This window comes from Cucurbita maxima, unplaced genomic scaffold (genome assembly GCF_002738345.1).
Source record: "Cucurbita maxima cultivar Rimu unplaced genomic scaffold, Cmax_1.0 Cma_Scf00051, whole genome shotgun sequence".
In the NCBI taxonomy this organism is placed as follows: Eukaryota; Viridiplantae; Streptophyta; class Magnoliopsida; order Cucurbitales; family Cucurbitaceae; genus Cucurbita; species Cucurbita maxima.
The window spans coordinates 672,197-690,244 of NW_019272067.1; the positions used below are offsets into that span (position 1 = coordinate 672,197).

The window sequence follows — 18,048 nt, forward strand, 5'->3', positions numbered from 1 at the left end:
ATTAAAGAGTAGGAGAAGAAATTGCATATTGCAAAATTAAATTTCTTTTATGAAGAAGACGAAGTTGATCAGGACCAAGAACCGTTGACATTATAGAGCAACATGGATATATTCTCTCCAAAGCCCTAGCAAAGGTTAAGCTTTAAAGACATGCGAGAGTTGCTTAGAGTGATAAAGCTCAAACAAAGTCAAGCTTACCAAAAGGATGCGAGTCAATAAAGTTGACCTAATAAAAATAGTTATTAACTCGATCAAGTTAAAAGGAAAAGGGGATCAAGTTAAAGGAAAATGGTTAGTGGCTTATTTAAGAGAATGTAGTTGCAAAATTGTGGAGGTGAAATGGTTACTGATTTATTTAAAATAATTTTTAGTGTTTTCTTCCATGTAAATACTCCTAAGATTATGTTCTATTCACACTAAAAAGAGAATTGAAAAACTTGCAGTTAAAGGTTCTTCAGTTAAAAGGATCTCTCCCCTTAAGTTATTCCTTCTACTTCATTTACTTATTTTGGTATATTTCGTTTGTGGATCATGTTAGATGAAAGTGTTTTACATTGGTTAATTTAGGGAATGATCATGAGTTTATAATCTAAGAATACACTCTTCATTGGTATGAAGCCTTTTGGGAAGCCTAAAGCAAAGCCATGAGAGCTTATGCTCAAAGTGGACAATATCATACCATTGTGGAGTTCGTCTTGTTGGGTTTTATGTCCTAAAACTCATAGTTTGTAAACAAAAAATATATTTTATTTTCAATAAAGTTATTATTTTTGTTTATTCAGTAAAGATTGTTATTGAATAAAGTGAACTTTACGATTATTAAATAAAGTGAACTTTACGATCATTAATCTAAATCAGTAAACTAAGAACACTCTAGCTATAGTATGTGAGACATAAGAACACTCTGGCTATAGTATGTGAGACATAAGAACACTCTGACTATATATGTGAGACATAAGAACACTCTGGCTATATATGTGAGACATAAGAACACTCTGGCTATAGTATGTGAGACATTAGAACACTCTGGCTATAGTATGTGTGACATAAAAACACTCTGGCTATAGTATGTGAGACATAAGAACACTCTAACTATAGTATGTGAGACATAAGACTTGATTAGTATGATTACTTGAACTATATGTAGAGACATAAGACTTGAACACTCTGGCTATAGTATGTGAGACATAAGACTTGATTAGTACTTGATTTGTATGATTACTTGAACTATATGTAGAGACATAAGAGTTGATCTATAGTATAAGAATAAGTCTGAGTACCTTAGTCTAGGTACACTATGGATGGGACCCACTTTTGTATATGATATAAACAATGTGATCACTAAATTGTACATGTGGAGACATGTGAGTGGGGGCGTCCTATGCAATGAGTATTGCATAAGATCGGACCATGAAGAAAATCACTCTCACTTTATAATGTCGTTTACTATTGAGAGTGATTTTCTTTTCATTCGATGACCTAGGTAACTCGATCTTAATCCTAAGCTAACCATGAACTCCTGTTTATTCGGAAGAGTGGCTCAAGTTCGCTAACTCAATAGGCCTCCCATTTCAGGGGTAAGACTGGGTACATGGCTGGGGACGTGGGGTGTAAGATGGAATTCACTCCTACTCACTTTTAGGAATAGAAGAGAGGTAGTTCCCTTAAGTACTGACTCCAGGTATTGAACAAGGGGCCCCACCCTCCCATTGGCCTGAGAGGGATCCGGTTTACTGGTTGGACCACAAACCAATTTTTCATTAGAGGATCAGTGAGACATAAGAAACAAGAAGTAACTTCAGGGGTAAAACGGTAAATTGACCTAGCTCTAGTTACGAACAACCTGTGAAGGATCGACTTACTAATCATGGTTATATCAAATGGACAGAAATATATCTATAGTGAGGGGAGTGCAACTACTAGGCTATAGTGGAATGTCCTAGTAGTTAACGAATGTTGGTTAACAAGGTTAATGAATTTAACCGGTTAATCTTGGATTGTTGGAGCCCATGATCTATTGGTCCATTAGGTCCCTCTACTAGCTCATATCGGACTAAACCATAGAACAGTGTGACGAGTGAGTTCGAAGTGTTCGAATTCAAATTAGGGAGAATGCGCTACATATATACGATATATTTAACCACATTTTTGTTTTATTTACGAATTAAACAAAAAGAGAGAATTTGAGATATTTAAATAAGATTTAATATCTTAATCAAATATGTGTCAGAATTAATTGGGATTATCATTTGAATTAATATTAACTATTAATTAAATAGTTTAATTAATCATTTAATATTACTTTAATTTGAAATTAATAATTCAAATTGATGGTTGAATAAAAATGGAGAAAGTCAAAATGTTGACTTCATTTAATGAAAAAATCCATGTTAGTGGAATTTTGAGGTGTCAAAATTTGGTTTAACCAAACTTGCATACTTGCCAAATAAACCCCACAAATTTGAACCCCACAAATGAGTGGAATTTTGAGTGTCAAAATTTAGTTAACTCACACATGCATGCTTGCCACATAATCTCATACATTTGAGTGGAATTTTGAGTGTCAAAATTTGGTGATCTCAAATTTGCATGAACATGCAAACATGCCTCTATAAATAGAGTGATCATAATACATCAAAGTTCTTCTTGTTGGTGAAAAACCTTGAGAAAAACCTCTCACAAACACTCTCTTCATATATAACATCCCTCCCAAGTTTAGTCACTCACCGGATTCCACAATCTCATTCTAAGGCCGGGGGATAGTGGAGAAGACACTAGTGGTGGTTCGAAACTGGTTCGCGAGGAAAAAGAAATTTGAACTACAAAAGGTTAGTATTCAAACTCATTAAGTTTTAATACTTGTGAACATGCTAGTTATTTACTATAACTGATGTTTTAAAAGTGCCTAAGATCCAAATGGCTTCTGCATGTGTTATATTAACACCTTCACGTCTAACATGGTATCAGAGCCATGCCCTAAACTTAGCCGTGCCAATAGATTGACAAATCCTCGAATATCGAACAAAGGACTCCAAAAAGAAAAAAGGAGTCAAGCCTCCTCGAAGGCAGTAAAAAATGACTAAGACTCCAAAGGAGTCGAGCCTCGATTAAGGGGAGGCGTACTTTGTTCGAGGGGAGGTGTGAGATGAAAGTGTCCCACATTGATTAATTTAGGGAATGGTCATGGGTTTATAATCTAAGAATACACTCTCCATTAACATTAGGCCTTTTGGAGAAGCCCAAAGAAAATCCATGAGAGCTTATGCTCAAAGTGGACAATATCATACCATTATGGAGAGTCGTGTTCGTCTAACAGATCATATCAAATATTAGTCTTCATCAAACTTATCATCTTAACTAAGGAGACCTAGAGGTAGACCATAAAAGAAACATCTTCATCAAACTTATCATCTTAACTAAGGAGACCTAGAGGTAGACCATAAAAGAAAGAAGAATCCAATAATAACAGAGGTGTATAAAACATTAAGGAAAGACTATCAACATCTTCTACAAGTCAATTTGATTCATCAAACTTTTTTTTTTAGGCCCTTTCTATTGAACATATAAGTGGTTTATCCAACTTGTTCGAGACTGATGTTGTCCCAAAAAATTCCAAAGAACTTGCACTATTGGAACACAAGGAGACAGATGAGTACCTTACGAGATGATGAAGTTCCGAGGCATAAAAGAGGAGCGGAAGAAATTTCATGTTGTAAAATTAAAATTTCTTATGAAGAAGACAAAAGGGACCAAGCAACGTTGAAACTATAGAGCAACGTGCATATATTCTCCCTAAGGCCCTAACAAAAGTTAAACTTTGAAGACATGCGAGAGTTGCTCAAGCAAAGTCAAGCTTATAGGGAAGAATGAGTCAATAAAGTTCTTAGTAAAAAATAGTTATTAACTTGCCAATTTTAAAAAAATAATTTGTGATTTATTTAAGAGAATTTAGTTGCCAAATGGTGGATTTAGGAAAATGATTATTGATTTATTTAGGATAATTTTTAGGGGTTATCTTAGGAGAAAGTTTATAAAATTTGTTAGCACATCCTCCTATAAATACTTTTGTATGTTCTATTCACACAAACAAAGACATCAGATGTATGTATGCTCTATTCACAACAATAAAGAAAATTGAAAAACATACGTGCTTAAGGTTCTTCAGTTCAAAGGATATCTCCCTTCAAGTTTTCCTTTCTACTTCATTTATTTTTTTTTAGTATATTTCGATTGTGAACCATTCAACATTAGTGATACCAAAATAAGGTGTCTTAATCGTGTAATGAATGACTTAGATTTAAGAAGGTTTTATTATATTTTTTTTTAGTTTTAGAGAATTGTCTTTAATTATAAGTTACAATTAGCTAGTGGTAATTATGGTATTGATAGCCATGAAAGTTACCCCTCTTAATTAACTATTGGTTAGGTTTATTTTCAAGGCTATAAACAGTCGTTACTACTTTACCTCACATTTTGTAATCAAGTTGAGATTCATAATCTTTCCCCATTCATTTAGCTTGATTTTGTAGGGATTAATGGAGTAGTTTTGATTTGAGCTCAGTAAAGTGAGTTTTGGGTCATAATAATTAGAACATCAATAACCAAATTAGTCATGTACAGTGTTTAATTGAAGAGATTCTTGTGCCCCTCAATTAAACACGACTATATGCCACATAGAGAACAAATGAATGAACATAGAAAACAAATTAACGAACGATCAAAGGATCTATAATTATTCCTTTGTCATGAACTTAGGTTAACCACAAGGAAAAGGGTTTGTATTCAAACCTGAGTCACTAACTAATCTCTAATAATAGACTATTATGGAATGATATTTCCCATAAGGTGAGCAAGATGCATGACACATGGATAGATGACACAAGCAATATCACTTAACACATTTGTAATGCTAAAATAATTAAAAATAAATAAATAAATAAAAGAAAATAAAGTCGGTCAAAGTCAAAGGGGAAAAATGGGCATTTTACCCCTCAGCCCATTATAGGGGTCTTGAGAGTTCTCCATAGAGGACCTGCAAAAGAGAAAAGTGTGAGAAAGAAATTTGAGAGTAAACCTGAGAGGGAAAGGTAAATCGCCGAGTCCTCGTCGGAGAATCACCAACGAAATTCATCCTCTACCAAGACTTAAACTCTGGAGTTTCTTTTTGGAGAGAAGAAAGACACATGTTGTTGAGGTTCCTTCTTTCGTCAAGATCCGAGAGAAATCCGCAAGGTAAGATATCGAACGTTACTTTTCAGTTCTGAGATCTTCGTTTGGGAATAGAGTGTTAAAGTTTACTATCTTCATCTAGGGAAGATCCACCACTGATTTTGTGAGGAAATCAGAAGAAACGTCGAGATCTGAGAATCTTTCCGAGAACAGTAAGGATGTTATTGGACCTCTTTCTGACGATCATAACTCATCGTATGATTAAGTAAAAATCAAGAAAAAAATATTGGCACGTAGGTTGTAGTATGATCTAAAACTTTGTTGAAAAAGTCATTACGGTTTGGATTAAGAATTGAGAGATAAAAAAAATGAGAAGAACCTAAAAAAACTAATCGGAAACCTTGTTTTTCTGCTAGGAGGAGAGAGAAGACGACAGTGCGCCACGTGTCAACCGGCAAGTGGACCGCGTGCACCAACAACCACCAGACATGCATTGAACGCCGCCTGGGGAGACGCAACTCCAGCCTTCCAGCGACACGCGTCCCCGGCCACGCAACTTGACCCGCGTCCCTCAGCTGACCTGGTACCCGCGTGTCGAAACGAACTGCAACGACCCGTGGTCCACTCGAACCACTGCACCTGAACTGAACCGACGACCCACGACTGCAGAAAATCGTGGGCACATGACACTCGCGCGTCGAACCTGCGAGTGACTTTGTCTAGGTGCATGGAAGCGTGTGTAAGCCTGTTTGACTCCTATTTTCCCTATTTTCTTCCTGAATCCAATCTTAACTCTATTTTATATGAAATAGGATCTAATTGAAGAAAAATCACCATTTTTCGATACGTTAATTGTGTGAAAACGCTGCGTAAGGGCACACATCATCCAGGTAAGTCACCACAAGGAACTTTAGGGAGAAATACTTGTAGGAGTCGGTTGGAATGCATGCATTCTAGTTTGATTATCTTAAGGAGTCGCTTGGAATGCATGCATGCTAGTTTGATTATCTTAAGGAGTCGCTGGAATGCATGCATGCTAGTTTGAGTATCTTATGCGGTAGCCTCCCGTGATTGAATGTAGGTATTTGATTGTTATGAGTAAGGATGTATTATGTGATATATTATGAGAATTATCTGAGTATTGCTATTATGTTTTAAGCTTTCGCTTTATATGTAAATGATTAATTCATGCTGAAAGGAGGATGAGAACATGTGAACTCTGCGCTCCGGGAGCTTGAGAGATATTATCGCCTCGTTGAGCATGTGTGTTTATTTTCCATGAATTTTGTAAGATGATGTTGAATGATAGTTGTGAGCACACTCAGTTAATTTCCATGACTCATAGGTGTGGTAAAGTCAAGGGATTTGTGGTTAGGGTGACAAGTCACTAAGGTATAGACCTAACCTTTCTCCTAGTAGTGTAACAGACCACCATGGCATACGAACCCTCACTAGAGTCCCTTAGGCTACATATGTGTGATTGGTGTCATAGCTTCGTGGGGGACCAGGGGGTTCCTGATCAGAATCCGACTGCTCTAAGCCGTTTTAGCATGGAAAACGTGTGCCCACGTCGTATAAACCATTTAGCTTGATGTCCTAGAGTTAAAGTAGAGTCCGTGGGAGTTTTTTAAGATTAGGATGCGATAAGGGCCTACAAGTAGGTGACTTACTAAGTATAATTTTATACTCATTCTTGCTATACTTTTCTTTTTAAAGTACGTGAGGCGTCAGGTTAAGAGAGGGCGCATTGAACGATGTGGGTTGTCACAAAGAAAGCGTGTCCTGGGGCGTTAGTCCAGTCTTACTAATTAGTACACGTTGTCCTTCATTTTTTCTTTCCTTGTCTATAACTAGTCATATATGTCCTCTTTGCATTGAAACACTTTCCTTACGAAAGAAACAATTCATTTTTTTAAAAATAATGTTTTCCTTTGAATTTCTTGCATACACACTACACGTCATAGTCAATTTTAGTCACAACTTGAGGTTAATTTTTTTGGGGTCGTGACAAATTTGGTATCAGAGCACCAGGACATAGGTTCTGTAGACACTTAGGTTAGAGAGTCGTATCCTCTGTGACGCGCCCATCAATCACGTGCTGCTCGTGACCAGACAGTCTCACGAATTTGAATTCCAAAATTAAAAGCTAAGTTGTTAACTAGAAAATTTATCATGACTGCTTTCCTGTGTTATTATACTGCACATTCCCTAGAGGTTGAGCTTTGAATGAATTGTAACCGCAATTTTTCTATTGTGGTAGCTGAATGGCACCAAATAGATGTAGAACCTACCTCGGGCCTGGACCTATAAGGGGAAGAAAAAGAGTCGCTCAGGACACTGATGTTCCGTCACTTGAGGCGGAACAACCTGTACCTGAACCTTAAGAGCAAGTTGATGAAATGCCCCAATGGTTTGAGAGTCCTATACCATGAGCACCAAGATCAGGAATGAGTCTAAAGAGAGCAATGACTCAAGACTTACCCGACGCAGACTCTATTGCTCCTTCTCCTGAGGCGGTCCCACCAGTGCCCACCAATAATGTAGAGGTTCCACCTAGTCAGCCAACAACTAACCTCACTATAGATGTACTACAGGCATTCATGTTAACCTCTATGGAAAATCAGACTCAGATGATGCAAACACTAGTCACTAACTAGGCTACAATGCAACAGGCAGCAATGCAACAGACAACATTGCAAGGGACCAGAGACTTTGGGACTATGAATGTGGAGTCGATCTGAAAGACTTCCAGAGCCAAAGCCCGCCTTCCTTTGAAGGTGGCAAAATAAATCCTTTTGTAGCAGAAAACTGGCTCGAGGCTATGAAAACAACCTTCTTATACATGAATTGTCCGCTGGAATATTAGGTTCATTGCGGAATTTATATGTTGAAGAGAGAGGCTCATTTCTGGTGGAAGGGTGCTAAAAAAAATGATTGCACCGCTTGAAGAGTCTATTTCTTGGTGTCATTTCAAAGAGGCCTACCTCCGCAAATACTATCTAGCTACTGCTAGAATGAAGCTACAGGTAGCGTTCCATGAACTCAAGTAGGGTGACCAATCTGTGGAGGATTATGATATGGAATTCGATAGATTGGTAAGGTTCTCTCCTATATATGTCAGTACTGAAGAGCTTAAAGCTGAACGTTTTATTGCTGGTCTAAGGGAGAACATTAGAGGTTATGTGGCATCTCAGGCATCCACAGATTATACAATAGCCCTCAAGATGACGACCCTTATTGATGCGCCTCGTATTGAAAAATTACAGTTAGGGTCAGCCAAAAATCCCATATCGCAGTTCAGAAAAAACAAATAAACTAGAACTATCCCAGGACTAGCAGACCACCCCGTGGTGGCACTGCCAATCGTGGAAGAGCCCCAGCACATAACAGGACTAATTGCCCTCAGTGTTAGTGCCCTCACAAGGGGGAGTATCGTGCTGGAACTAATGCATGTTTCAATTGTGGCCAAACAGGGCACTATGCAACAAACTGTCCTCAAATGAGAGATCAGAACACTAATCGACCTGTAATATGAAATCAAAGGGGTCGGAGTGCCCAATAGCAGCAAGGGCGAGCTGTAGTCCATGCAACCATAGGCAGGCAAGCCGACACACCTGACGCAGCTGTTACAGGTACACTACCTGTTTTTGGTCATTTGGCTTTTGTAATATTTGATTTGAGTTCTACACACTCGTCTGTGTCTGAGGAATTCGTTGACTTAGCGCACCTAGAAAAAGAACCCTTGGAGATCATCCTATTAGTGTTCACCCCTGCTCACGAGCTATTAATGACTACTCATAAAGTTAATGGAGATAGTGTGACAGTGTCCGGACGTGTTATAGAAGGTACTTTAATAGTATTAAGTATGCAGGACTTTGATGTAATTTTCGGTATGGATTGGCTAGGCGTGAATCACACTCTAATAGATTGTAAAACTCGAATAGTTACTCTCAGACTCCCGTTAGGGGTTAGTTTTACATATAAGGGAGCCACTTCCAAAAGAATCTCAAGCGTTATAACTGCACTAAAGGCTAGGAAGATGATTCGCAGTCGTGCAAGCACATTTTAGCTAGTGTGACCTTAGACAGCGGAAATGAACAGACAGTCTAGTTAGTACACATTGTCAGGGAATTCATTGATGTTTTTCCTGAGGATTTGTCAAGTTTGCCCCCAGTTAGGGAAGTTGACTTCGGGATCGACCTAGAACCAGGAGCTGCGCCGATCTCCAAGGCACTCTATAGAACTTAGGGAATTGAAGGAACAGTTACAGGAGCTATTGGATAAGGGTTTCATACGATCCTGTGTGTCACCCTGGAGAGCTCCTCTTCTGTTTTTCAAGAAGAAGGATGGATCTCTACGTCTGTGTATAGACTATAGAGAACTGAACAAGGTCATCATAAGAATAAGTACCCCTCCCGAAAATCGACGACTTGTTTGATCAATTGCAGAGAGCAACGGTATTCTCCAAAATTGACTTGAGATTAGGATATCATTAATTGAGAATAAGAGAAGAAGATATACCCCAAATGGCCTTCAGAAGTCGCTATGGACATTATGATTTTCTCGTCATGTCCTTTGGCCTTACCAATGCACCAGCCGTCTTCATGGAACTAATGAACTGGGTGTTTAAGGAATTTTTAGACACTTTTGTTATAGCGTTTATTGATGACATTTTGGTGTACTCTAAGTCAGACGTAGAGCACGAAGAGCATTTGAGGGAAGTTCTGACCGTACTGAGAGAGCAGCGACTGTACGCCAAGTTTTTCAAGTGTGAGTTTTGGCTATCTGAGGTAGCGTTTTTGGGTCATGTGGTGTCAAGCAGAGGAATCACAGTGGACCTAACTAAGATAGAGGCAGTGATGAAGCGGCCAAGGCTGATCACAGTCACTAAAGTACGGAGTTTTCTAGGACTAGCAAGATATTATAGAAGGTTTGTCCAGGATTTCTCCAAAATATCTTCGGTGCTAACTTAGTTAACCAAGAAGGGCAAGCCCTTTGTGTGGACATCAGCTTGCGAATAGAGCTTCTAGGAACTCAATGAGAGGTTGGTGACAACACCAGTCCTCACAGTTCCAGATAGTTCAGGGAATCTAGTGGTGTACAACGACGCACTGGGAAAAGGTCTAGAATGCGTGCTCATGCAAAAGGGTAAGGTGATAGCTTATGCTTATAGACAACTGAAGGAATATGAATGAAATTATCCCACTCATGACCTCGAGTTAGCAATAGTGGTGTTTGCACTGAAAACATGACGACATTATCTGTATGGAGAGAAAATCCAAGTATTCACTAATCACAAGAGCCTCAAGTACCTATTTACACATAAGGAGTTTAACATGAGACAGAGGAGATGGTTTGAACGAGTAAAGGATTATGACATCGAGATCCTGTACCATGCAGGCAAGGCCAATGTCGTGGCAGACGCATTGAGCAGAAAGGCTGTTCATACTTCTACGATGATTCCTAAGCAGGAAAGAATACAAGATGAGATGATTAAAGCTAGAATCGATGTTGTAATTAGTGGTGTTACTGCTCAGATAACACAGATGACCATGCAACCCACCTTGCGAAAACGAATTATTGACGCTCAGAGGTCTGATGAACACCCAGACACAGACAGAAAGACCAGTAGGGTACTCTATCTCTTCAGACGGAGGTCTGGAAAAATCGCCTGTGTGTTCCCCGTGACAAGAAAATTCTGAAGGAAATTATGATGGAAGCTCACGATACTTCTTACACGTTCCACCTTGGAAGTACAAAGATGTATCAAGATCTTAAGGGATGTTATTGGTGGCCAGGGATGAAGAAGGATATAGCAAATTTCATAAGTCGATGCTTAACCTGTCAGTAGGTGAAGGCCCCAGATAGCTCCCAGCAGGACCGCTACAACCCTTAAAGGTCCCTCAGTGGAAATGGAAAGCAGTTTGTATGGATTTTATCTCGGGCTTGCCCAAGACCAAGTAGAGCTTCAACGTAATTTGGGTAGTTGTTGATAGACTTACCAAAATGGTTCACTTCATCCCAGGAAAATCCATTTATTGTGTGGATCGGTGGGTCAACTGTATATCAGAGAGATAGTACGTCTGCATGGTGTACCGGTGTCCATAGTATCTGATCGGGACACTAGGTTCACATCTCAGTTTTGGAAGAGCCTCCAAAAAGCATTGGGGACTCAGTTAAGGTTTAGTACAACATTTCATCCTCAGACGGATGAACGGACAGACCGAAAGATTGAACCAAATCTTTGAAGATATGTTGCGAGCCTGTGTCATGGATTTCCCTGGGTGCTGGGACGAACATCTATCTCTGATAGAGTTTGCTTACAATAATAGTTATCAAGCGACCATTCAGATGATCCCTTTTGAGGCACTGTATGGGCGTAGGTGTCAAACACCGGTATTTTGGAAAGAAGTAGGCACGCAACAACTACTGGGACCAAAGTTGGTTCAGGTCACCAACGCAGCAGTGCAGAAAATTAAGCAAAGAATCCTCATTGCACAGGGCTAATAGTAGAGCTATGCAGATTTGCGTAGAAGGGACCTCGAGTTCAAGGTGGGTGACCATGTGTTCTTGAAGGTACTATGAGGGGGGTGATGAGGCTGGGAAAGAAGGAAAAGTTAAGCCCAAGGTTTATAAGTCCTTTCGAGATATTAGAGAGAGTTGGGGTCGGGCTTATAGGATTGCTCTACCACCAAACCTTGCCGTCGTTCACAAAATATTCCACGTGTCTATGCTGCAAAAGTACACCCCAGACCCTACTCATGTGATTGAACACGAAACCCTTCCTTTTTGGGAAGATCTGTCCTACGAGGAAAGACCCAGTAGAATTCTGGCTTGAGACATTAAGCGACTGCGCAACAAAGTTATCTACTTAGTGAAAGTCGCATGGAATAACCATCGAAACAAGGAGACAACCTGAGAACAAGAAGATGATGTAAGGAGAGCCGTTTAAACCTTTCATGTACAATATGCTAATTTTCCTTTTTTAGATGGATCTTGATGCAACATGTTGAAGATGGAAGCATTCATCAATCATGTAGTTGTAGGGGAACAATGGATCAAAAATCATGCTTTGATTTCCATGTTTTATACGTTGGTTCGAGTCTTTTAAACCTTTCATGTCAAAACGTAGCGGTCCACCATTTGAAATCTCGAAAAGCAAGTTGATACAAGTAACGTGACTATACAACATGTCTCCATCCAAAATTTCACAATTTCGAAGTTATTTTTAAGAGTAGGATTTGGACTTTGCTTTAATTTTGAACCACTTCGGTAATTTTATTTTTTCATGTGATATATTTATATATTATTAATTGGATAATTTTGCTACTATAACAAGATACCCTAATAATTTTACATGCAATGTAATCATATTTTGAAAATCTTTGAAGTTAATGATTATATGTAATCATTTTTTGGTACTTGCCACACGTTGTCAAATGGTAACTACAAGTCCCACAACCTCATCCTATTTGGGATTAAAAAAAGAAAATGGAGGTCAAAGGCATCATTTAAGTTTATTTTGAGACCACACCAGATCTACACAACACTTGGTTCCCCTAAACTTACTTCTTCAACATTTCTGTTTATGGCTTCCAATTTTGAGAGGGTTGATTGCTATACAAGTGTCAAACAAGCGCCAATCTCCTCACCATTCATCAGTGCAACAAGGGAATATCTTTACTAGCAAGCATGGAGCATGGAGATACTGTGAGGAAGGCCAAGGGCGTGGTCTCCCATCCTTCAAGTTCCTACAAACAAATCATAATAGTCGCGGCCATTGCAGCCGGACTCCAATTTGGTTGGGCTCTCCAGCTTTCGTTGCTCACACCTTACGTACAACAACTGGGAGTTCCACGCACATGGTCGTCTTTCATATGGCTTTGCGGCCCAATGTCAGGCCTCATTGTGCAGCCCACTGTGGGGTACTACAGCGACCGTTGCACCTCTAGGTTTGGGCGTCGTCGGCCCTTCATTGTAGCTGGGGCTGTCTTTGTGGCGGTTGCCGTTTTCCTCATTGGCTTCGCTGCAGACATTGGGCATTCCGCGGGGGACGAGCTTGCCAAAGGCACAAAGCCAAGGGCTGTGGCCATATTCGTGGTTGGATTCTGGGTTCTCGATGTGGCTAACAACATGCTGCAAGGCCCTTGTAGGGCCCTGTTGGCAGACATGTCTTGCAACAACCACAAAAAGATGAGAGTGGCGAATGGGCTGTTCTCCTTCTTCTTGGGCGTAGGGAATGTGTTGGGGTACGCAGCTGGGGCCAATAGCCAACTCCATACACTCCTTCCATTCACAATCACCGAAGCATGCGACGGTTATTGCGCCAACCTCAAAACCTGCTTCTTGATAGACATCGTGTTGCTCCTCACGGTTACCACGTTCGCGATGTTGATGGTGGGTGAGAAGCCGTGGGAGCCCCTACACATGGACAAAGAATCAACGCCCTTCTTTGGGCAGTTGATGGGTGCGCTGAAGCAGTTGTCGAGGCCCATGTGGATCCTGATGCTGGTGACAGCCTTGAACTGGGTGGGTTGGTTCCCATTTATAATGTACGACACGGACTGGATGGGTGCGGAGGTGTACGGAGGAAAGCCGAAAGGGAGTCCGGAAGAAGCCAAGTTGTATGAGATGGGTGTTCGAGCAGGGGCGCTGGGGCTGATGATAAACTCCTTTGTGCTTGGGTTATCCTCTTTGGGGATAGAGACAGTGGGCCGTGTTGTAGGAGGGCTCAGGTGGGTGTGGGGAATTGTGAACATTATATTTACGGTTTGTATGGGAGGCATGGTGGTGGTTACAACGGTGGCAGAGCGCTGGAGGTCGGTTCATGGGTTGGCCCATCCGCCTCCCAACGTCAGGGCTGGAGCCTTCTCAATCTTTGCAGTGTTGGGGATTCCACTTTCGGTCACTTTCAGCGTTCCCTTTGCGCTGGCATCCATCTTTTCTTCAAATTCCAACGCGGGGCAAGGTAGGTACCAAATTCCTAACTTACTTCCCTCCCTTGGCGCTTTACCTATAAATGACTAAGAAGGGGTATTTGTGTAATCCGGCGGGGCACAGGGCTGTCCTTGGGAATCCTGAACCTGTTCATAGTGATCCCACAGCTTTTAGTGTCGGCAGTTAGTGGGCCCTTAGACGCAGCCTTCGGGGGAGGGAACTTACCGGCGTTCGTGATGGGTGGAATTGCGGCCTTTGCAAGCGCCATGTGTGCCATCTTCCTGCTCCCCGACCCACCACCTCAGTCTGATGTCTCCTTAACAATGGGCGGTGGCCATTGATTCTTCCACCACTCTCTCATTCTTCCAAATTTTGTATCAACTTCTTCCTTAGTTTACCAGATACTTAATCAAAATAGCATAATTTATGTTCAATTACTCTCTCCTATGTTTCCATTACAACATAACATACATCATGATGGCGAGTGCCTAGCAGGAACCAATGCCTCTTTCAAATTCAAATGTGGTAAGGGAGGACACTGTATCGTAGAATGCCTGCATCACAAGGACCACAAGGACCAGGGAAATAAGCAAGAAGGTAAGGTCTGGGAAAGGCAGAAACTTCAAAATCCAAATGAAAACTAGCGAGAAAGGGGAGCACCACCACATGCTAGAGCCGTGGCACACGCCCCCACAGGTAGAAGTTTGGAGGACCCTGATGTCATAGTAATAGGTACCCTTCCAATCCTTGGCTACTTTATGTATTATTCGAATCAGGCTCCACATTCTCATTTATAGCAGAAGAATTCGTTAGGCAGGCAAAGTTCGACATAAAACCTTTACAAATACCCTACTCTGTTTCCACTCGGACTAGGCCTTTTAGCCACTCATAAAGTAAAGGGCACCTAGATTCTGATATCACAACACATATGGAAATGACGTTGATAGTCTTATACATAAATGACTTCGATGTTATCTTAGAGATGGATTGACTAGCTGACAACTATGCTTTACTGGATAATAACACCAAGATCGGTGCTTTTGATCACTTGAGAGGTTGTGAATGAAAATACGAACATCTTGAATATGTCACCTTTGAGCTTGGTGAGAAATTTGAAGATGCTTACAACGTATTCTTGATATTGGATGATTGGCAACTGTAAAGGCTTTACTGATTGGGTTAGGATTTGGCTTTAGGTTTAATACTCCCCTTGGACTATTTCAATTCGCTTCATCCGGTCAGTCAATGTACTAACAACTCAATTCAAACGAGTAATAGTCTCGACCTGTGGTTCTCTCCACCTAGCTTCATTGATCTCCCCTCCATTTCCTCCATCTTGGTTCATGATGGTACAAACAGTAGTTAAATATGTTTTAGGATCTCACACACTCAACTCACTAATTTTACATTCAGGGACACTCTGTGTTTATTACACACAAAGGTAGGCTATTTGAGAAAATAACTAAATTATGATCAAGGTAGGCTAATATATGGATAAAATAATTTTGATAGTACCAAGCTATTTAGGGAAATCAAGATAAGTAAATTATGAAATAACAGCAAAATAAAACAAAAAATGAACAAACAAATGAATGACACAAAAATATTTTTGGATAGAATTACACTGAGGAAAAAAATATTCAAAAGAGAACGATGGTGGAGATTTAATAATGATCTAACTTTCCTTTCTACGGAAAATTTAGCCATAATCACATTCTTAAACAAATATAATAAGGAATTTTTTTTTTTCAAGATCTAAATATGATCGTTAAGAAGAAAATGAGAACAAAATAAAAAGATGATAGAAGAATGGTGGACATGATAGCAAGAAAATAAATGGATAGATTGGAAGAAAAGATAAACAATAGTATCAAATAAATGAAAGATAAAATCAATTCTAGAGTAGGATACAAATATGCAACTAAGTCTTTCATACCAAATTGACAAGTAATGGTAATCCTCAGCCCAACCATCCAAACTTTTGTTTAAGCAAGAACTGATGCAACTAAGTCTCTCATACCAAATTGATAAGTCAAACCCCAATCCTCAACCCAACAATCCAAACTTTTGTTTAAGCAAGAAGAAATCTCGAATTAAAGAAATTAACACCATCTTATACAAAATTTGGATCACCCAAGAGATAAGGTAGTATTAGATTACTTCGTAGGATCAAAGATCTAAAAATAAGATTTGGAAACCCAAAAATAAGATTTAGAAACCTTGTTATAAATTGAGCCACTCTACCATCGAACTTGATCAAGGTTTGATTGAATGACTCATGCAATCTACCATAAGAATTGTTTGAAACTTAGAAATGACAAAGATTGCTTGAAACTAATGACAAAGATGATGCTTAGATTTCCAAGAGTGGGAATCTCAATTGAGATCTAATTTCATTAATCAAAATTCTATCTTTTAGATAATAATGTTTGGGTATTTATAGTCTCCCAACAAAAGAAACTTTCAATTCTTCAAATATCCACTAAATAACGTTGTGGTCATAATTTAATCTTCATCCAGTTGAATCTCCACAACAAAAGTCAATTTCACAAATAACTTCCTCCTCTGGCCCAATACAAGAATTATGAAATTAAAAATAATAAATAAAGTTTTCTAACAACTTGTCAATCAAGTGCACCTTTAGTAACTTCATTCATTACTTCAATCGTGCAAATATTCACTTCTGAAGCTCCAAATTGTTATTTCTCAATCCAATCATTTTGTAAGACACGAAATGATGGTTGAACCGAGCCTATCTACTTTTGTAGATGAAAAATGAATATTTGTTGAATCTTCTTGATCTTGGATCGTGTAATAGGTCTAGATAAAGCTACTTATGTTTTTAAATAAATAAATAAAAACTTCGGGCCTTTAGAGCAGGTTTAGAATTATTCAACCTTGACATCATCGATCTTGTTCGTGGAGGGATTCGAATCTCAAACAAAGGTTGCATTCTAAGTGGAATGTGCGTACAAACCCGTTATAAGACCAAAAAGTACTTTAGACTTACTCATTCTCGCCCAAGTTGTAACACCGTTGATGAATAAAATAACTAGCGCAAGGAATAAGAAATTGAGGAAGTAACCCAAAAAAAAAAAAAAATAATAATAATAATAATAAAAAGTAAAAGTGAATAAAAAATAAAAAATATTTAGAAAAGGAAATTGAAAAAAAAATAGTTGCATCACCATAAACTTCTACTTACTTAGACTCGGTTGTCTTTGTCATCTATTCTCGTATGCGAAATTAAACATTTTAAAACTTCATCATAAATATAAATTTCATCTTAAAACACTGGACTTGTTTGAAAACATCTTTTAAATGATACAACGAAAATACTAAATAAAATAAATAACGTTAAAATTAAAAAGACTATTCTAATCAAAGTCTAATAAAACAAGTACAGTTACCCTATGAATGTGTCATGATCTCGAATTGCGATGTCATCATCAGCTGTATAATGATGCTTTGTCTTTACCTAAAAAAGAAGTGCACACACCTTGAGTATTTTAAGAAATACTGAGTAAGTGACCCCACTGTTCGGGTTAAATGCAAACACCTTCAACTTCATGAATGGGACCTATCATAATGGTCTTATTTCACTAGGTATAACAATTTAATACTTTTCATGTCTTCCCTTTTCTTTCTCTCTCGACTGTGTTTTACATTCTATTTTGTATCTATTATATTCTTTGATGTGTTTTCATTATGTTCTCTTCACAAGTTTCTTCAAACCAATTTTAATAGATTCTTAAAAAAAATTTGGTTGGGTCGGGTTGGAGGATTTTTTTGACCCTACCCAACCCTCTATTTTCGGGTTGGGTTTCGGTTGGGTTATCAATTTTTTTTTTAATTTTATTTATCCATAATTTATAATTATTCGGATACAATCTTAGATAAGATATATTAAAAATTAACAAATTCAATAAAAAAAAAACAACC

General features: G+C 38.9%; 1 protein-coding gene across 1 annotated transcript; it reads left to right on the forward strand.

Moving 5' to 3' along the window:
• The first annotated feature begins 12,547 nt into the window (after nucleotides 1-12,547).
• LOC111471354 (sucrose transport protein SUC8-like) lies at nucleotides 12,548-14,482 on the forward strand. The gene is made up of 2 exons (XM_023117068.1): nucleotides 12,548-14,137; nucleotides 14,230-14,482. Exons 1-2 carry the CDS (start codon nucleotides 12,862-12,864, stop codon nucleotides 14,445-14,447), a joined length of 1,494 nt encoding a protein of 497 aa, XP_022972836.1. The 5' UTR covers nucleotides 12,548-12,861; the 3' UTR covers nucleotides 14,448-14,482.
• The last annotated feature ends 3,566 nt before the right edge of the window (nucleotides 14,483-18,048 follow it).